Source organism: Puccinia triticina, chromosome 18A (assembly GCF_026914185.1).
Source record: "Puccinia triticina chromosome 18A, complete sequence".
Classification (NCBI taxonomy): domain Eukaryota; kingdom Fungi; phylum Basidiomycota; class Pucciniomycetes; order Pucciniales; family Pucciniaceae; genus Puccinia; species Puccinia triticina.
In genome coordinates, this window is record NC_070575.1 from 239,673 (window position 1) to 261,263 (window position 21,591).

The window sequence follows — 21,591 nt, forward strand, 5'->3', positions numbered from 1 at the left end:
ACATCTTCCAATCAGAACAAACACCGGGGACAACATGGCTCGCGGTGAGGCCATTCAAAGAACTACAAAGGAAGGATGATCCGTACGGAGATTACCCCGATCTCAACTGCAGATTAGTCAAGGCCAAACTAGAGGTGATGACGGTGGTTAATTGTGCACAAGTGATTGGGCATGTGGCCATCATGCGGCATGTTGCTGGGACGTTTGGTCTGTCCACTGAGACAATCAGTGCCGTAGGATTACGCACCGCAGTAAGTCCTTCTGCTTGGCAGGGTTACCCAGTGTCTGTTTGGCACGAGTTGACTTTTTTGTGTGGGGTGGGCTTTTACGTTGTGCAGGGCTGGGAAGGCCTTGTGGATGATTGAACCGAAGTGGCAGCGGGGCTTGGAAGGGAGGATGGTTGTGATTGTGTAGTAGGATCCTCTCTTGTCAAGATCCCTATGTGTGGTACCATCCTCATCCCGTACAAAGGGGACCCCCGTCTCATGTCAAATCAAGGCCTGCTTGATGTGTGTCCGAATTATTGTGAACATATACAAATTCGGACTTAGTTGCGACTTGGTTCACCCATCCTTGTGCCCCAATTTTCCCTCTTATTTATCTGCCGCATAAAAGATTTCCGGTCCACTGGCCCTCTGCTACGACTCTCCTGCTCTGTTCTCCGAGGTCCACATTAACCTGGTCTTGCCCTTGCGCCCCACAATCTCGTCTATAATCATCCATCATGGCTCCCACCAATGCTCCTCTGGGTGAGCAGCCAGGTGCTGAGGGAAACGGTGCCCCCCCGTCAAGCTCAGACGAGTCATGGATTGCAGCTCTGGTGGATGGTCTGGTCCCCAAGTTTCAAGCCAATGGAAGCATGCAATCCGGTGATTCGGCCATGCAGACTGCAAACGAAGGCAAGTCAAGCGATGGTTGGCCTTACACAAGTTGATGAGACCAACCCCTGACCCAAATTCTGTGCACAGCCGAGGCAGCTCAACGCGCATCGGAGCCCGAGGATCCGTCCCGGTTGGACCCTGCATTTGTTGTTGCCAACGCGAGGAAATCTAGAACCGAAGCCGGAGAGGTCGAAGAAGGGCGGAAATCTGGGAGGCGGGCCAAAGGTATCGCACGTAAGAGTGCGCTTGCGGAGCACCACAATGCACTTTCTCGGAGTATCCAGAGTTTCATCAAATTCTTCCTTGGCAATCCTGACAAGCCTCAAGATTACCCGATAACTCCAACTGAACCGGAACTTGCAGGCCAATATTGGATGGAGAAGCGAAGTGCTGTTATCCTTCAACAGCTCGACAGAGTTCGCGCCGCTCTTGTCGGCAAGCCGGCTGCTGAGATAGATTACTATGTTGGTGTTGCAGAGAAGGAAATTCGGAAAAATCTCACGCTATCACCTTTCACTTCTGCATCCATGCAAGGTCCTGGGAAGGGCTGTAAGCCGATAAGCCTGCCAGTCAAGGCTGATGTTGAGAGGACCTTAGCATTGGCAGGCATCTGTCGAGTCACCTTTCAGTGGGATGCGACGCAGCCCGGGAGCAGCTCCGCGTGGAACTCAGTGATTATTGAGATCTTGGCCTTGAAGTCTGTAGATTGGATTCGTCGAACCACATCTGTCACCGATGAGCAGGCGGCTCAGGCACCCGCCATTATCCAACGATGGATCCACACCAAGTCGTGCGAACTTCGAGAATTCCAGAACATGGATGTCCCGACTTACAACGGGATCAAGAACCGCAAGGCTAAAGTGGACCAACACCAACGAATGCGCAAAAAGGTGAGATCATCCCATCTCCTGCCCCCCCAACCTTCTGACTCGCCGGATGAAATGGCTCACTCCTCATGTGCTCCTGTGTGTCAGATCAAGGAAAATCGATGCTCCATGGTTGACAAGCTGTTCAAAACCAACATCCAACTTGCCAATATTGTTGAGCAGAGGGAGTGCGGCTCCGACATTGAAGACGCCGGGGAGAACATCGCCCCTCTCTCTCAGATCCCCGACTGGAGGAGTGATGACCTCACAAGCATCTTACACTGCCTCGACAAGATGACCATTGCGCGCGGACAACATCACAAAACCGTTGCGGCCAATCAGAAACTCTATGCTCGCTCAAAACGCAACTTCAAGAGCACTAAAGGCATAATAGGTGTTCCCCGCGGGCTACCTCTTGACTCTTACAGCAAACTTTATTGGACTAAGCTCGGCGCCTTTGAGCAGGATACTATCTCTAAAGTCCCGGCGATAGGTCTTGATGTCATTGCGCGTGATCTACTACTAGCTTGCCAGCCTGCCGCAGGACCTGCAGGCTCTGGCACTCCTGCGACTGCGCCAGCTGGAAACGTGGGATCCACGAGCACAAGCGGACCGCCCGCCAATGGGCACCTCGACGTTCAAACTGGTGGCTCGATGAACTTGGATCGGTGATTACCCACTCTAGCGGGTTGTTGGAAACGGTCCACGGATGATATGTAATGGAATGTTTTGTCCATCTTTTTGCTATAGATTACTGCCGTAGTGTGTAGGTTTTAGGAATGCAAGGGGAAACTCCTCTGTGCTGCGCCCTGTGAGACATCCAGTGTCCATCCCCTCCAGGCTGACGTTGTCAGGTTGGGAGGAGGGGATATTAGTGTCCAAAAACGGTGAGGCACATGATGCGATGGTCTGCCTGAGCCCTGTCAGTGCAGGTAACGTATTACCTGCACTGACAAGGTTCCCAAAGCCGCCTCATGAGAGGGTGAGGAAATGTCCACCGCGATGTTTGGCCGAACATCAGGGTGGACATCCCAGACCCGCGGGCCTCTGGGGCCCGACCCGAAGCCCGCTACCTCGCCAGGCCGGGCTATGAGAGCCATGTGGCCAGTGCAGCAGTGTGGTATATGTATGGAACTTTGAGCGGATACATTCTGATCCCTTGCCAAAAGGCATGATGCTCCTCATTCATCCCCGCGCAGTAGTTATCTCGCTCTGCATTCTGGAATTCTAAGGTTCCTGGACCTTTGATTAAGTTCTTGCTAAGTTTTGCCCACTGCGATCCAATGTCCACCATGATGTTCGGCCGAACATCACGGTGGAAATCTGCGCAGAACGCTGCGCCGCGAACATCCGGGTTGCTGTACCCTTTATTCCACATCTCCTGGAGACTGACCGGGTTGTGATAGCAATCCAGACTTACACCTCTCAGCCCTCAATGTTGAAGAGACTACGCAGTAGATTTTTGTGCATCAATAACCCCAATGATCGTAGTTGTCCCCGGGATGGCTTGGTCAGACCTTGATTTCACAGCCCGCTATCAGAGAATTGTTAATCCCACGCCCCGTCCGTGAAGACATGCTTGTGGACAACGTCAGCATTTCACCTCATGCCCTATCTGACAGTTTCAGGCCCGTCTTGGCCTGATGTTAGTCTTGGCTGCGAAGTTCAGCCAACCTCATGCACCGCCACGCGTCACCTTGCTTATTCGATTTGCTGATTGTTCTACATCCAATTTGCAAAGTGACCTAGCGCGGCGGAAGCTGAGTATCTTGCTGACCACGGCAACTGCAGCGCACTCTGCACACATGTGTTCAACTTCAAGCTGACGTTTAGGATCCCCACACTCCCACAGCACACATGCTGATGGTCAGCAGTCAGAGCATGCTGCTTGTGTCAGCGCTGCGTCAGCTCCCGTCTCAAACCCAGAACGCTGACAATCCCCTCAATAATTCCCTGTGCGCAGCTGGGCCCTAGGTATAACTAAACTCAAGCTTACTGCTCAGGCTAAGCCCATTTCAGCTGCAACATGGAACCTCGATCCACCACACAAAGGCTATGCAAGCTTTTCAATCACAAAGGCCTTTGGGTTGTCCTGAAAACCCACCATCACATCATAAATCGAGGCCACTGTCTCCCTGGCCCCATGTGTCTCACCGTCCCCCCATCTGTCTTTGCTTCATATTTGTCACCTCACAACAAAAATGTCGACCGCACCTCCTCCCGAACCTTTGCCTGCCACCGATTCCTCTGAATCAGATTCAGAGAAGGGGTCGCGACATTCATCCTTGACTCCACCTCCTAGTCAGCATTCTCACACTGCCTGCTCAGCTGCCATTCTGAACTCACCTCTCTGCTTTTGTCATAGCTGCTATAGACCATGCTCAGAACATTGCCACACCACTTGCTCCGCCATCATTTTATGAATTTGCTCTACAACACAAATCCGTCGCATGCCCAGCCTCACTTACCCCGGCCGCATCAATCCTGCCCACGGAGATCCAGGAGATCACCCCGGAAGAATTCAGCCGTTCCATTGAGGCTGCCACCCGATCTGCCGATCATATCCTTGCCCTCAAGCTCCCTCGCACCTGCAAACGCGTCGCTGAAGAACTGGCTGCTACGCTCACCCAGAGCAAGCGACGTAAGGCCTCCCAATTCATGCCACTTGTACATGACAGACCACATTCTCACTGACACCACAAGAAACACCACCTTTCTCTACCATACCAGAATGGCAGGAAACTGGCGCTGTTCCTCATGACGAAGACATCAAAATTACTATCCCGGAAGATCCTTTGGCGTCCACATCGAACCCACCCAGTACCTCCCGCCCACGATCAAAAAGAAAACGGGGAGGAAAACGGTCATCATTCAAGCCAGCGGATCTTCTCACTAAGAAACCACCCTCTATCAACCCCTCGATTCCATCAGCCAACAGCCAATCTGCACCTTCAAATACCATCACCACCACATCAAACTTGGCTCCACCCCAGACAACTTCTTCCACCACACCTTCCCCACCAACCAGGGTGACACGATAGCGCCAACATTCAACACAGGCAAAACAGCTAGCAGTCAGTCGGGACCAAGTGCCGGTCACCGTGTCCCTTTGCCTACTCCGGATTCAGCATCCAAAAATCTCTCAGCCGAAACTGACTCACGCGGCACAGGACCTGGCTCGGCCCCAGACCCAGCCGCTGATCGTCTTCATTCTCCTGGACTGGAAAAGGCCACATCACCCTCCCTTTTCAAGCCTGCCAGTCCTGCACCCGGCACCACTGCATTGGCCTCTGTCCAACAAGACTCAACGACTTCAGCAACCCCTTTGAACACCCAACAGTCAACCACTTCAACCGCCGGCACAGGTCAGCTAACCATTCTCAAGTGCGACGATATCCGCGCGCAGGTCATCAGCATTCACAATAGTTTCAGCGGCACCAAACCATCCTGGCCAAAATATCAGACGACTTGGCAATCACTTGCTCCTTTGCTTCAAAATTGTGCACAAGCTATGCACTCGCCAGCTCCGCCATCCCCAACACCTCCGTTGCAACGTACCAATTGCTCCTATGGCTTGTGGATACACACAATAACATCTCTTGGTGAGTCTATGGTGTGTACACTGCTGAACTGGATTAGAAATCTCGGAAAACTCACCATGTGTCCCCGCTCAGCCGACAAGTTCCTGTCCCCGTCTCAAAACGAGCAGTGGTACTGCCCCGATCAGATCAACTTTCCCAAGCTCACGGCTTTTGGAGACAAGCGAAACAGTCTCGAACCTGGGTCATTTATTCCCATGGTTAATAAGACAGAGCACCCAGAATCAACCCTTGTCCGCTGCCTTTCCCGCCTTCTCCACCCTCCCCAACGGCTGCATATTGATTGGGCTCGGATTGTCGCTGCCTCTGTGGAGTTAATGGCTGACAATCTCTTCAAACCACCCCAGGTCAGCAGCATTCAAGCCGAAGATCATCTTTCTCACGGTTTCAAAGCCCTCTCCTTTCTTGAAGCGGTGAAGAACTCGTCATCCAGTTTTGACCAAGCTAGTGCTGACCCTGGCGCACCGGCTGCTCCGCGTTTGCACTCTGTCGATGTGCTGCACGAATTCCGCAACGTCATAATTGACGTGTTGATGGCCTACATTATATTTCAAACTCACGCGCTCAGTAAGGCACCCTTGACTGCGGCTGAGAAGAAGGCAAACAACCGGTCTAATCAAGCACCCATAGACGGCTCGACCACCACTACCACATCAGTGCAGACCACTTCCTCGGAACTCGTTGAACTCCCTGCCGACGCCGCTCATCAGCTCCAGAAGTATCAACGAAAGCAAAATTTTCAACCACTAGTCTATTTTGTCCTTGCCAGAGTCCGAGGTTTGTTCATTACGTCAAGGGACCACAGGATTGCCGGAATCTCGACGTGCATGTCTTTCCTCCAAGCAATGTCCATCATCAAGGACCGTTCCACAACACCACACACCCCCGACGAACCCATCTGGAAAACTCTGTCGGCATACCTGTATCAGATATTTCTCCCAGTTTTTCAGTCCCCCGACAAAATCTGCCCCCTTCCTAATGTCCAAGTGCCCACTTGGTTTGAGCTTGCGGAGGCCATAACAAAAGATTTCCTCAATCAGTGGCAGGCGTGGAACCCCACATCCCCATTCCTTCTCCCAAATGCGAATCCACAAATTACCAATACTTGACTCTTCCTCCCTGCCCCCCGGTCAAATCTTAGCCTTAGTTAATGTTTCAAAAAAATTTCAGTCCTGTGTTGAATGTGTTTGTTTCTCTGCTCTCCTTGCTGAGTAGTTCTCCTACCTACCCCAGCTTTATTTCCTGGTACACTCAATAGTGTGATGGTTGTCTTGTAGCCCGCCGGCTTGACCGTAGCAATCAATCTGTTTCAAAGATTCCATGCACCCCTACTGGGCAAATGAATAATATACATGGTGTTTTTTGTAACTTAAATGAACACTCATTCCGATGAGAAGATCTTTTGCACGCCCGTCTGGGCTTCTTTCCTCGCAGTCTCAGAACAAGAATAGTCATCACGAATAAGAGAACAGAGGGCGTAAATCCAGAACGTAGAAACCGTAAGAAGCCGCTGGGGGAGCACACCTGTCCCAACCACCAGGCCCTCGCCATAATGTCTTACGCATGTCGCCGGTGAACTTTCTTCCTGTGTCTTCTTTGCGCTGGTGGCTTCCATCCGTCGACTTGGAGTTGAAATCTCGTTCTTGGATTCGCCCTCAAGCCGTACACAGTTTTTTTGGATCGCGGCATCTTTGAAACATGCTCGACCTACACACAACACCCCATGTGAGAGATTGCAAACTGCCACATCAACCAGCAGACTACTTACACACAACTCATGGAATCTCCTGCTGGAGCCTGACGCCCGCCCAGTGACACCTCCAATCCAAATAGAATCTCCCCGGCAAAGCGTTTGAAAACTGTCATGGGCTTGGAAATGGGTGGCCGTGAGTGTGAGATGGCCAAGCTTGGACTACGGAGATTGACTTCAGCACACTTCTATGTCCACTTCCTAGGGGAAGGCCCATGATATCTGTCCTAATAGCAAATACTGACAAGATTCATCTCACTGTCTACAACTTCAACATCCCCGACACAGCCTACAATTGGATTCCAGTGGACCTTGACAACGTAGACTGTCCCGAAGGCCTTAGTCTCCTCGAAGTCGTGGGCAAGAGCAAACTCGCCGCGGTGCACTTGCCATCCAAACCGCTCGACCCGAATGATGGGGTGACTTGAATCAGATGGAACAACCAGTTGGCCGGAAAAAAAAAATTGACTGCAGAAGTCATATAGGATCGCTGGAACTGTTGCCCCGGATGACTTTAACACAACTTGATACACAGGGTAGGCTGATATTGTGGAGGTGGGGTTGATCTGATGGGATGCGATGCAGGTCAAGATATGGATTTCATTGCCGATAGTTTGTATGTTGTCTGGGTTAGTGTTGGACAGATGGATATTGCCTGCTACCTCGATCATTCTGAAAAAGATTGCGATTGAGAATTGCCCAAGCTTGTTGAGCATCTGCCGGGGTGGCAGAGGAGTTCAGATATACTGTTAGTTTCAAGTGTGCTTTATCTGCCGGATAGTATCCCGACCAACAACCATGCAAGGCATGTGGCCTTTGACCACTCCCTCCATCAAGAAAGGGCTAGCTTTGGGCACTGCCCGAGGTGTACATCCTCACAACCAAACCTAACCTTCACTATGTGCAATCACACAGGACAGGCCCCACTTCCCTTTGAATCAACCTGCGTCAGCGGTTCTCAATTGCCCCGTTGAAATTGATGGGTGCCTTTTGTTTATTGTGAGTTATACGAGATTTGGGGCGTCTGGAATGCCCTCGCATCCGCCCCCCTTTGTTGTGACCATCTTCAATGACTCGAGTGAGATTGTTTCGCTGTGGGCCGAGACCGGTTTGAGGAGGCGTCTCCACCATAATTCACGGCCGTGCATCGCAGTGGACATCGTCTCCTGCCTGTTGTGCGCATCTGTTCATTATGTATGTATCATGTACTAAATCTCCTGCAACCTGGGCCTCACACATGCAAATATCTCTAACTCCATGCACTTCTGCGATATGATCCGGCCCCACAGGACCGGGCTCCAAAGGTTCCCCGCAGAACAAGTTCATATGTTGCAGCTCGTTGACCCAGTCAGGGATTAGTGCTTAATTCACATGCTGTGCCAGCTTCTAGATTGAGGAAGATGCTTGCTTGCCCATCGGAAATGCTCACATATGGCCGGGGGGGGGGGGGAAGGCTACACCACCTCCCTCATAAGCCAGACACATAAATGACTTGCAAGAGCAAACGTGGGGCATATTAGGGAGAGGATCTCGGAGCTGCCAAGAACTTCATCACTGCCACCAAAACCCAATGACCTTGTGACGTGTTCTCTGGCGATCTGCACTGAGAGACCTCTATGACTGTGGCACTGTGTGGTTGTCACAATGCCCAGTCAGGCATGCTTGGCTAGTGTCCAGCCATGTAATACTTGGTCCAAATGACATCCTCCCGCGGAGAGATGGCTCGGTGGGTGACTGAGCTTCCGGATACTAAGGATAACTTCTGTTCCGCGTGTCCCCCGGCGAGCAGGAAACAATCATGAGGCTGGTCAATCTCAACAAGCGACCGGGGGGGACTGGTGGGAGGTGAAGATAAAATATTGTGACTGTGCTATACTCACGCAGACTGTAATTGTCTGTAAGGAGCAGGTCTGCATGGCTTGTGCATGCTACTGATGCATCTTGGCTTTGCTGCAAAGTGCCATTTCCACTAATGTGCCTGAAGTGTCTTCCTCCGGTTACCTAAAATCCTTGAGTTTGATCATGGTTGTCTCCAAATGCAGACTACCAAGGCGCAGATGATCCATTGATGTACTTGGGGTATGAGGATCCCCTGAACGCCTCAGATAAGTGATTGACTGAAATGGATCTTGTCAGACTGTGGTTCACCGGGCATCAGCGAGGAGGAAATAATTTGAGATATATTCATATTGACCCACACAATCTTCCTGCTTCATGCCACACAGGCAAATTGCCCCCATGAATACACCTTCATCAAAATAGGAGACAGGGTCATCCTATGATTGTTCAATGTCCCTCCTTTCTTTGTTGTTTCTGATGTGATCTAGTATCTAGTGATCAAGAGCTCAGGTGCTTGAGCATACACCTAAAAGAGTCTGAAAATGGATCAACATCTGAGCCCATCAATGCTCTCATCCCTGACATGAGCAGCTTGTGAATTCATCCATTGTCATTCCTGATTTCCTGCAGAAGCTGGCTGGAAATTTGATGGTGGCAAGAGCCACAGATGAGCGGCTGTTGACTAGAGGGGTGACATAATTGCCAGTATTTCTTGTTGATGGGATTCAGTACAGCCAGGCCCCACTTTGCCCCCACGGCAAATCCAATCTGGAGCTCTGTCTGGGTTCTGGAATAATGATACAAGCACACCCACCATGCTTGCTTGTGATTGCAAACAGGAAATTTCTGCCAGTCAGAGTGTCCCTTGTGTTGAAAAATTCTTTTGCTGGTGAGCACCAGGGAAAATTTTGACCCGAAATACCAGGGAGTGGGATTTCTCTGGATCCTTGGTGAAGATAGATGAGACAAACAACTGCTCTCAAGATTTCTTCCGGGAAAATCCAGATCTGTTGGTTGCAGGGTTGGGCAAGGGACCCTTGGCAAGATAGGACACCACTCACCAAATAAAGCCATACATTTTTCTACCTCACCCTGTTCATGGCCAACAAGATTGGGTATTAGGTGATTAATGAAGATGAATCAAATGTTGGCCCTGCTCTGTTCCCCCTGCCATTGGGAATTTGGTATACACATTTCTGACTCATACCACACAAAACCGCAAGACCAGCATTGGATCATTTAAGCACCCATGACACCCTTGCAGGGAATATGTGTTGGCACAGTGCCCCCAAACATTCAGACAGAACTTCACAATGGAGAGTTGTCAGACAGACTCTCAGCTCCCAAAAGAGGGTTTCTCTGCTACGTGACACAGAGCCAATGCACTAGCTTCAGAAGCACTTTTTCCAAATGTGGGGAATGTGGTGGATTCATCAAACTCGCATCAAGTGGCTGGTTGGTTGCTCCTCATGTAGTGAGAATAAGGACCTACATTATTGTGCCGCAACATTGACTTTTGATAGTTGTGAGATCATGAACAGAAGCATGCCAGCAGCAGTCCTGCCTAACTCAAGATTCTGGAGAAATGGTGGCACCCTTCCAACATGGCAATGGGGCCAAAGACCTCTGAACTCTTGCATGTATATGTGGGCCAATTAATTGACCCCCAAGTGACACAACAGTATCTGTTTTGACACAACTTTATCATCAGGTTCTCCGTTCTACCTGTTGGTTGGAGCCCCATGAGCTAACTCGATATACAGTGTCATTTTGCGCCACATGTGACATTAACCACATGGACTCAATCGCAACATCAGAATGACTTCAACATACCTTCAACTTGCAATGCAGCAAACACACCCATATCATGAGTCAATAATCATTTATGAGTGTTTTTATCATCCATCTGATTTCCAATGTGGTTGAACATCAGTTCAAGATAGACACAAGGTTTAGTCACACATTCTTCAATAGTTGACATCAGACACCGTTCCTGGAGGAACATACGGTCCGGCACTCTCTAGAGAGTGCCACACATTCCCCCCTGGTGAATCACCCCAAGCATCCTCATAACAATACTCGTGAGCCCTCAAACACCTTCCCGGGTTTCCTTATTTTGAAACCCCCTAATGAGTCCTTGCAGCTCATAAAATCCACATAATTTGTTACATGGACCACTCTGACAGCCTGTAAACCCTTTAAACATAAATTACATCATCAGCTGCACTCATTACACTGTACCAAGTACATGTGATATAGTCTCAAGCAGTCTTATTCAGACACATGCATTCTAATTTAATAGGGGCCGTAGTCTGACAGTCAAAAGATGACATCATTCAGGATCATGTGGGTGTCAAACTAGCAAAATCCCCTCATGCAGCTTGCAGATGACATCATGTGACCTGTCAACCAGGCAAAAATACCTCATTCTTAGCCCTTAGGGCAGCTAAATTCACTCATTCTCTTGTTCCTCTGGAGCTAAGATTTCTCACTCTTTTCTATTCAAGGAGGTTCTCCGCAGTTGTAATTTCTCTCCAGCAACCTGATTGCACTCAGTGTACCCCATAACAGTACAAAAATTTCTCACTCCGCAGTATTAGCCCCAATCTATTTTTGTGGGGGATATTGCAGAACAACTTAAATGGGAGAATAGAGCTGGGAAGGGAAATGTATAGCTACACTAGTACTAATGTAAGCTATGCCAAGGATGCTGATGTAAGAGCTGCCTTCCTGACTAATACTGCTGGGGATGAGTGTAACACTAAGAAAAAGAAGAAAGGTGTGGCTTTTCTACTATAATCTTAGACTGACTAATACTATGAGCTGACTACTTGTACCTGTAGGGTATGAGGAGGAGAAGAGGAGTAGTAGGGGAAAAGATTAAATGTGATGTGCAAATGTGAATGATATATGCAGGAAGATATATTTCTGGTATGTATGAAAGTGTATAATATGGGTGAATGAAAATGTTATCTAATGGTGCGGTGAAATATGTACTGATGAAGATGAATCTAATGGTGTGGTGAAAAGGTTATACAGGGTGTATGGGATATAGAAAATGCATGTGGGGATACAACATATGGAGAGGTGTATGTATGTGAGGAAATACAACAAGGGGGGAACACATGATGAGCACAATGTAACAAATTCTGATTTGAAGATGAGCAATGATGAAATGTAGTCAAGTAATGAAGTGAAGTAATGATGAGCACTAGTAATTTCTATGGAATGATGGGTTGTTATGTGTACTATGATGAATACAGATGATGAAAGCTACGTTACATATGTGATATATGCAGCTATGGTTATGATGACTAGAATATGTAATGTAGATGAAATTCAAGAAGCAGGAAAATACCAATGAAACTATGAATGCTAATAACTTCTGATACAAAGGAATTTCAGGGTGGTATAAGTGAGAGCATCAACATCAGTGGCTAAGTTAGTATGGACTAACTAGCTCAGATGATGCTTGGAATAAGCTAATCCAATTGGCTGACTGCACGGGTGGGGATTAGCAGGTCCAAGGCTGTTGGAGGCCATGTGTTTAGGTGCCTGTTGTTAAGGTCAGAGTCTTGGGGAGGAGGAATGGGTCCGGGTTCTCTAGCTGATTAGGTTGATTGCTAGATGAGGAAAGCATGATGATCTTCCCTCCAGCTCTCCCTAAGCCTGGAGAGCTGTTACATGTATCTACAAGTGTGACATTTCCTTGGAGTAGGCCATGGCGCGCGCTGGAGCGGCTCATAACACTTCTCCCCCCTTAACGCCCAAGCCCCTGGCTCTGCGCTCTCTCCACGGGCGGCATTAAAAAAACTCTGTGGGTAAAAAAGCCAACCCTCATCATCACCAAAACCTCCTTTGTTGTCTGTGCCGCAATGCCGCGTCCGGAAATTCTTTGTCGAATTTGTCCTTCAGTTATTGGCAATGCTTGAGGTTGTCCGCTGATTCCCACGAGTTGTCCTCCGCGCCGTATCCCTTCCATGCCACAAGATACTCCATCTTCCTTCGCCGCTGTCTGCAGTCCAATATTTCCTCCACTTCCCACTTGAGTTCTCCTTCTACCTCCACTGGTCCTGGGTGTGCCGCTATCCTTCCCGCTATTGTATCCGTCGTGTGCTTTCTAAGGATAGACACGTGAAATACAGGATGCACCCCTTTCATAGAAAGGGGCAGCGTCAGTTTATACACGGAATTCAAGATTTTAGCGAGTATGGGGAAAGGTCCTAGCCATCTATGCCCCAATTTTGGGCACGGTTGGGTTGTCGCGATGTTCTTGCTATCCAGCCACACCATATTGCCGACGTCCCAATTTGGGGTATTCCTCACTCCACGGGTGAACTGGGTTTTCATTGATGATTGTGCCAGTTCCAGTCCCGCTGACAGCTCCTCCTGTACGCGCGCAATCTGCTGGATGCGCGCCTCTACCGACGGGAGGCACTGATTGCTAGACGGGACTCCTCCAAACTTCGGTTCAAAGCCGTAGTTGGCCTTGAACGGGGACATGCTGGTGGACATGTGGTGGCTGTTGTTGTGGGAGAACTCCGCCATCGGTAATAAAGGTTCCCATTCATCTTGATGGTACCCCACAAAGTGCCTCAGGTACTGCTTGACTGCCTTGTTGGCAATCTCGGACTGTCCGTCAGTTCAAGGGTGATAAGCTGTTGACGGTTGAAGGCGGGCTCTCAGGCGGCGGCAAAGTTCTTTGGTAATTTGGGAGATAAATATGCTGCCCCTATTGGATTGGAAGCCGTTTCAGGGCCCCGAACGGCTTTTGAGTGACAGGCTTGGTTCTCTGGCAGGAGTCGCAACCATCGACGTACCAATTCACAAACCGCTTTTGGGACGGCCAATGGAAGCACTGCCGGACTAACGCCAAGGTTTTTGCTCTCCAGGGTGTCCGGCGCGTCGACTATTGTGCCGGCTCCGTAGGATGTCCATTTTCAGCTCATCGTCCGCTGGGACCTCAATTAGTCCCCCCCTGTACACCACGCCGTCAACGATGGTGTATCCCTCCTGAGTTCGGCTTCCAGACCGTGGTTGTTGGCAGTCAGCGATGATTCCCAACAGTCGGTCATCCCGTACTGTAGCAGATCTGATTTGACTTATCAATTCCATGTCCAACAGCTCTTCCCCCTCTTGCCCCTCCTCGGCGCCCGTCTCAAACCCCTTGTCCATCCCTAACACATCCACCTCAAACCAATGCGCTGCATTGTCCAGGTCAATTGACTCGTCCATGAACCAATTGTCCGCTTCCTCTAGCTCTGAGATTTTGGCAAACGTCCGCGGTGTGATGTTGGACGGTTGCAGGAGCTGACCAAATATGAGTTTGGCCCCAGTTGTGGGGGCCAGATCTGGACGTATTGACAGGGCGTCAGGCTTAGTGGACTGGCGACCCGGGCAAAAAATGATTTCAAAGTCAAAGCACCCAAGGGTCTCCGCCCACCGGTCTTGGCGTTGAGTTAGGGATTTGGTGGTCATGAAACTCTCCAAGTTTCTGTGGTCCGTGTACACAATCTCTGTGAGTCGGTTTGGGTTGCCCTCTAAGTACTGTCTCCATTCCTTAAACGCGGCCACAATGGCTAAGAGTTCTTTATCAAATATTTCGTATTTGCGTTCCTCCTGTATGAGGGACCGCGAAAGATACGCTACTGGGTGGAGCTGCTGGTCTTTGGTGCATATTTGATACAGCACCGCCCCCAACGCGAAATCTGAACAATCACATTCCAGCACAAAGGCCCAGTACGGATCGGCTATTTTGAGTACTGGCGCTGTTTTGAATGCGGTCTTCAGGGAGTTGAAAGCCTCTTGGCACCTTGCATTCCACAGGAATCGGGAATCCCCCTTGGTGAGGTCGTGCAGTGACCGTGTCGTCCTGGAAAAGTGATGTATAAACCAACGATAGAAATTTGCAAATCCTATGAAACGTTGCAGCTCAGTCAGATTGCGTGGGGCGGGCCAATCTGTGACGGCCGTAACTTTAGCAGGGTCCATACAGACTCTATTGCAAGAAATTAACAGTCCTAAGTATTCGACTTCGCTCCTCAAAAACTCACACTTTTCTGGCTTCAGCCATAGTTGGTGTTTGCGGAGTGTCAAGGATGCTACTGACAGCTTCCTCGTGGTCATACCCTTCTTGGGTGTAAATCATGATGTTGTCCAAATAGGCTGCTGCATCCTTCCCGATCCGTCCTAGCAGGATATCCTGCATAAAGTACTGAAAGAACCCAGGTGCTCCCGTCGGCCCAAAAGGCATTGTGAGCGGGGAGAACTGACCAGCTTTACAGATGAACACCAATTTTTCTTCATCCCCCTTGGCAACTCTTAGGTTTCTGTACGCGTTCCTGAGGTCTAGCTTGGTGAACAAGTTCGCATTGAGTAAACTGTCCACTAGATCCATAGTGAGTGGCAATGGATACTTATTCTTCACTGTGACCGCGTTGAGCTTGCGGTAGTCGAAGCATGGACGCAGTTTCCCATCCTTTTTTCCCATAAAGAGTACTGGGGCTGCCCAAGGCGATGTCGTCCGCCTGATCGTGCCGTACTCCAATCCCTCTCTGATAAGGGTATCCAGGGCTTCAGTCTCTGCCGGGGACAAGGGGATGATGCGGCTTGCTTGAGGGGTAGCGCCTGTAATCAAATCTACTCTGAAATCATACCGCCGCCGAGGCGGCAATTTTTGGGCCCCGGATTTTTGAAACATGTCCAGGAAACGGTGGTAGCGGGCCAGGACTAGGTCTTCAGTGGTCTTTGCGGGTCCATCCTTCTGGGCTGCTTGGGCCGTGAGCAGAGCCAATGTACTCCACAACACCTTTGCCGTTGCCACGGTGGCAGATTCCCTGACCTCCTGTATCTGTTCTACAGGACATATCTGCTTGCCAGTGGCTCTTAACGGGCACGGTGAGTAGTGGGGAGTGTGGGACTCACATCACGGGAGTGTTACCGCACATAACATGCACACCCCCTCGTTGAATTGCCTCACTGGCCTCACGGGCTCCTCCCCTTCTGTTGAGGCTGGTTGCGGCAATGACAAAACCGCCGTACCGGCCGCGGTGGTGTCCCCTATGGGGTCTGCCGGCGTCCTCCTTGATGTCTGGGGGGCCTGTTCTAGGAAAGATACCCGCTTGCCAGATGTTCTTATCCCTATCTGGGTGGGTGACTCACATTGCAGGGGTGTTATTGCACCTAAAGTGCGCAACCCCTCGTCAAATTTCCTCGCTGGCATCACAGGCTCCTCCCCGTCTGTCGAGGCTGGTTGCGGCAATGACAAAACCGCCGGTGCGGTCGCGGAAAGATCCTGGGAACTGGTTCCTGGTGTCGTCGAGAGTGTCTGCGGGGCCTGTTCTAAGAGAGGTACCCGCTTGCCAGATGCTCCTATCTCTGTTGTAGTGGGTAATGAAGGGGTGGGGGACTCACATCTCGCTGGCCTCACGGGCTCCTCCCCGTCTGTCAAGGCTGTTTTCGGCATGGAAAAAGCTACCGACGCAGCTGCGATGGGTCCTTGGTTGGTGGCGGTCCCGTCTCCATTGGTTCTGATCCGGCGTCGTCGCCAGTCGATCAAGTGGGCGAATCGGCTAATCCACGGCATCCCCAGGATGCCATCATACGAATCTTTGAGCTTGGTTACGATAAACGTGGTCGGGTGGTCGTCGCCCTTGAGGCGTAATCTGATCTCACGGGACGTGTGGCTCCTTGAGCCATCAAAACCGGAGATGGTTCTCTCTGCCAGGGTGGGCGTGCACTGCAGGCCAGCCCTGTCAACAAATCTGTCACTCATGACGTCGTGGGTTGCCCCTGAGTCGATGAGGGAAGTAGCGGGATGGGGTGTGGCTAAGGGAGAAAGCATGGGCTGTATTTCAATGCGGATGAAAACACGGGGGTCGGTAGTTTGGGGATGACTAAAACTACTGGCCCCGACTTCAGCTAATACAAACTCGCTATCTCTCAGGTGCGGCACAACCGTCACTCCTGAGAAGCGCCATTTTTTGACTGATTGGCGCGTCCCGACCCTCCCACCATCTTCGCCTCCGCCGTGAGTTGTCGCACCTGCTCCTCCAGCTCTGATATCCTAACCGCTGCCTTTGCCTTTACCTTTGGTGGTTTGGTCGGACACTCCCGGGCCAGGTGGCCTTGCTCCCCGCAGCGGAAGCAGAGGCCCGCTCGCATCATCCTGGCTTTCTCCCCGGCCGACAGTGGTCCTCGAATTGCCGACAGGTCCATGGCGTTAGGATCGGGTGGGGTTGCTGCTGTGGTTGAACTGCCATCGAACCCGCTGATCTCGTTATTGATCCTCAACACCATGTTGGCCACTTCTGCCAAAGTTGCGAACTGGGTCCGTGCGAGTACCAACACTAGTTGTACCTTCCTCTTGAGTCCCTGACAATACTGACTGATCAACGTGGGCGCCTCCCAGCCCGCGTCATGGGCGCATAGGGTGAACTGATGAGTGTGTCGGCCACAGACCGGGTCTGGCACATGAGTCGGAGGGCCTTCTTGGCGTTGGCTTTCTTCTTGGTGTCGTAAAACATGGCCTTGAATGCCTGGGTGAATTTGTGGTAGTTTATTGGCTGATCGTGGTACACCTTGATCAACATGGGTTGTGCCCAGCTGCTAGCCTTCCCGGTGAGGTAAGAAAGCGCAAAGATGACCTTTGACTTGTTGTCCGTGAACGCCGTTGGGTTGGCGACGATGTACAAGCTGACTTGGTTAGCGTACACCTCTGCTTTCACCCCCCCTCCCCCCCGTCCCATCATACTTATCCGGCACGCCTATCTTCGCACTTTGGTTTGGGGGTGGGGCTGGTTGGGCTGGTGCTGCTTCCTGGTCTGCGGGAGCGGCTGCTTGTTGAAGGGCTGCTTTGGCCTGCTGACGGCCGTCCTCTGCGGCCTGTTGCGCCGCCTCCGCCTGTTGTCGCAGTTCTTGTTCCTTGTTCACTACCGCCATGAGGTCGGCGAATTGTTGCTGCAGTGCGGCGGGTTTCATTCTGTTTCTTTAAAGTTTTGGCTTCTGTGATTCTTTTTGTCTCTGTATCCCGGCTCTGGTGTAAGACTCAAAAGTGGTAATGAAACCGTTTTGCTGAATGGTGAAGGGTATGATGGAGTTGCAAGCTCTGCCCTTCTTTTATCAGTCAACAAGACCCACCAAGCTCAGCTTGGCAAGTTTTATTAAGTGATAGGTCTGGTCTGTTCCAGATGAAATCTGTTTGACTGGCAACGTGTAAGTGTTTTAATTACTTTGTTGTAAGGGTTGAATTATTGTTATAAGGGTTGAGTTATTGTTATAAGGGTTTTAGGATTTGAGTGTGGATGAGTGTTGGGTGACTTGTGAGTTCTGGGTGAGGAACTGGGGAGCAGACCACTGGGGGTGGAGAGAGCTCCTTTTATAGACAAAATTGGAGCCCCAAAGGGGCTTGTTGGTTAGGGTTTCAGCTAATCTAGACAACAGGGTGAGGGATTTTAGCTGGTGGGAGTAGATACAAATGATGTCATAACCACTCAGGGGCGCATGAATGGTGTCAGAATATACAGCAGAACATTCTAAACATGCCAGGGGTGCATACATGATGTCAGAATATACAAAAGAACATTCTAAACATGCATGAGGTGTCAGTAGACTGCATGAGCTGTCATACAGGGGTAATTAGTGTATACACAAAGTTTGAGGCTGCAGAAACAGTGTAAATGATGTCATACTATGTATATAAAGGAGTGTATGTAGTTAATATGTAATGAGTGTAGCCTGACAGGGAGATTTATGTTTGTATCCTGTGATGTGTATGTACTACTGTGAAACTTGGGTTGGGGCAGGTGACAGCTGGGTTACTGGGGCTGGCCGTGTGATAGGTGCTTGGTGGGGTCCACAGAGGTGTAACTTCTTATCCAGCGGGGTTGTAATGACTGTTCCAGTGGGTACTAGGGGTGAAATTGGCCGTAGAATCCATTTCTGTGGTCCATTTGGTGTTATCTTGAGGCCTAGTATGAGTAATTGTGTGGCATAGAAAAAACTTTTTATTTTTCCACTTTTCCGTCTACCACACCGGATTCTTCCTTGTTTCTGTTCTGTTCTGTTCTGTGCTTCTGTTCGATCCTCATCCCCAATGGTGTTTGATCTAGCAATATGTTAAGGTCAGAGTCTTGGGGAGGAGGAATGGGTCCGGGTTCTCTAGCTGAGTAGGTTGATTGCTAGATGAGGAAAGCATGATGATCTTCCCTCCAGCTCTCCCTAAGCCTGGAGAGCTGTGACATGTATCTACAAGTGTGACATGTCCTTGGAGTAGGCCATGGCGCGCGCTGGAGTGGCTCATAACACCTGTATGTTATGTGTTTGGCACCTAAACACATAGATTTCATGCCTTTGAGCATGATTAATATTCAATGTGTGTTTAGTTCAAGGACTAGTGGGGTCTACATGTAGACCCCACTAGCTCCAAACAGAGCTCCGGGTCAAGTTGATCCAAGCCAATGCAGATGCGGGGGTGGACTAAGTGCCCTAATCTGGGCTAACTTAGCCACAGATGCTGATGCTCTGAGTGACTAGGGATGAAATGAGGTTCAGAATCTGAATCTGGCATAATAATGATGGATATGATGATGTGAGTGGGAACAGGGTTACCACAATATGGATTTTTTGAAATGTCTGTTTTACAGTGGGAAACAATTTGTAAAACAGTCACCATGGGAGCTTTTGACACTCTATCCAGAGAGTGTCATACCATACCATTTTTAAGCAACAGTGCTGGATGCCTTTGGTGAAAGTAGTGCAAGAAGTAATGAAAAATGCTGGAACTAATCCACAAATGATCTGAAACTGATCCTTGATTCATACATAAATAACCCAGAATTCAACTAAAACTCAACTGGAACACAGTTGAAACCACTAAGACACAACATCCACAATCAAATCATAATTAAATTTGAACTGTTTGTTGATTGAGACGACTTGATCTTTGGGTTTCATTCATATTCTTTACATGCTCATGAAGGTGGTCATTGTTTTGATTTGGCTAATTTCACCCTCATGCACGCGCGTACAAGTTTGAGCCTCCAGCCCAATCAGCAACATATAAATCCCTGTTAGAATGATGTGAAATGCACATCTAAATTGTTATATTTCCCTAAGAAAAAGCAGTTGTCATCTAGAATTGAGCCAAAAAAGGATGAAAGGATGAAAAAACACCACAAGTGCTGTTCTACACGCAGTGCTAGCATAGTAAGAGTGCAGCGGGTTTGGGCCCACTACCCTAGTACTTTTATCAGTGGGCGGCTCACTACGCTTTTTGCTGTTTTTGCGGGGAGACAAATGTGCTAGATTTTTAGCAAGCTTTTCTAGCGGCACGTAGCAGTATTTAGCTACGCTGACTGCTGAAATATTGGAGAATCACTTTGCTGATTGCTAAACAGCGTTCAAACCCGCTGAAATAGCGATTTTGAGTTGCTGAACACGCTGAGCGCTGAATTAGCGGAAAAAACACTGCACTGAGTGCTAAAAAGCGGAATTTTCCGCTGAGCCCCGCTCTTCAGCCCACAAAACCACCGGGGTGATCTGCGCTCTGGACGCCATTCTCAGCAGAGAGGTACTTGGTGGCCAATAGCGCTGTGTCACAGTGCGCTATTAGGGCTATTCTCAGTGAAAAGTCACTTGAAGTGCAGCAAAAAGCAACTTCAGTAGGCCAAAATTTATCTGAGCAGTGCATTATCCACACTATTTCAGCTAAAAGCTGCTAAAAGCAGCAAAAAGTGGCTCCAGCCGCTATACTGCTTTCAACGGTGGGTAGTTACTTTACTTTACAATATCTGCGGGATTTTTGTAAAGTAACTACCCGCCGTTACTTTTTGCCCCGTTATTGTTAGCAGTAACGCGCGAACAGCGGCATCACGCGTAACGTAACGGGCCTCTTTTTTTGAGGCCGTTACCAGTAAAGTAACGCGTTATCCAGCGGATAACACAATATTGAGCAATAAAAGGCCAAATTGGCCCTATTTTGGCCTTTTATTGCTCGTTATCTTGCCCAATATCTGTCGCTACGCGCTCAGATATAGTAACGGCCGTCGCGAAAAAAAAACTCTGGGTGTGATATCGATATCGCACTGCCGTTACTGGTAACAATAACGATAACAGCCAAAAAATGTTACATTATTGTTACGTTACACGTTACTGTAGCGATAACTACCCACCGTTGCTGCTTTTGCTGCGCTATTTTGTAGTGAAAGAGGGAAAAAATTGCTGCGCTACACATAGGTCATGTTTGGTGTAGCAATATTTTTGCTGTGCTGGCACTGAAAATAGTGGTCCCCTGCTACCGCTATTGCCAATTGGCCTGCTACCGCTGTTGCTAATTGGCCCTTACAATAGTGGGGAGCTGCTACGCTGCACTGCCCAGTTCAACCCCACCAACATGCCCCAAAATAAGATTCACCTTCCATCTGTGAATGAATAAGTAATTCAAAAATATTCTGTCTTAAACTGTTTCCTCTATTCCACAAGGTCAACCTCAATTTGATGTGCAAGGAAGTATTTACTAAAATGATTTATCCAGATGTTATGTCAGAAAATAATTAAGATTGTGCTGTTGATGTGGAGGTTTCTAGATGATTTCAAGAATTCTAACATCTCCAAACCACTCAAAACATGTCTCTTGACACACATGGTTTTCTAGAACC

The 21,591-nt window shown here is 49.4% G+C and overlaps 2 protein-coding genes across 2 annotated transcripts; one reads left to right on the plus strand and one right to left on the minus strand.

Annotated features, from left to right (window-relative positions):
- Positions 1-724: 724 nt before the first annotated feature.
- PtA15_18A32 (uncharacterized protein) lies at positions 725-2,419 on the plus strand (the record flags this gene model as incomplete). Its single annotated transcript, XM_053164859.1, has 2 exons — positions 725-914; positions 2,292-2,419. 2 exons carry the CDS (start codon positions 725-727, stop codon positions 2,417-2,419), a joined length of 318 nt encoding a protein of 105 aa, XP_053028532.1.
- A 5,681-nt stretch (positions 2,420-8,100) lies between these two features.
- On the minus strand, positions 8,101-8,256 carry PtA15_18A33 (uncharacterized protein; the record flags this gene model as incomplete). The annotated part of the gene is made up of 1 exon (XM_053164870.1): positions 8,101-8,256. The coding sequence occupies one exon, from the start codon at positions 8,254-8,256 to the stop codon at positions 8,101-8,103; it is 156 nt and encodes a 51-aa protein (XP_053028533.1).
- Positions 8,257-21,591: the final 13,335 nt, after the last annotated feature.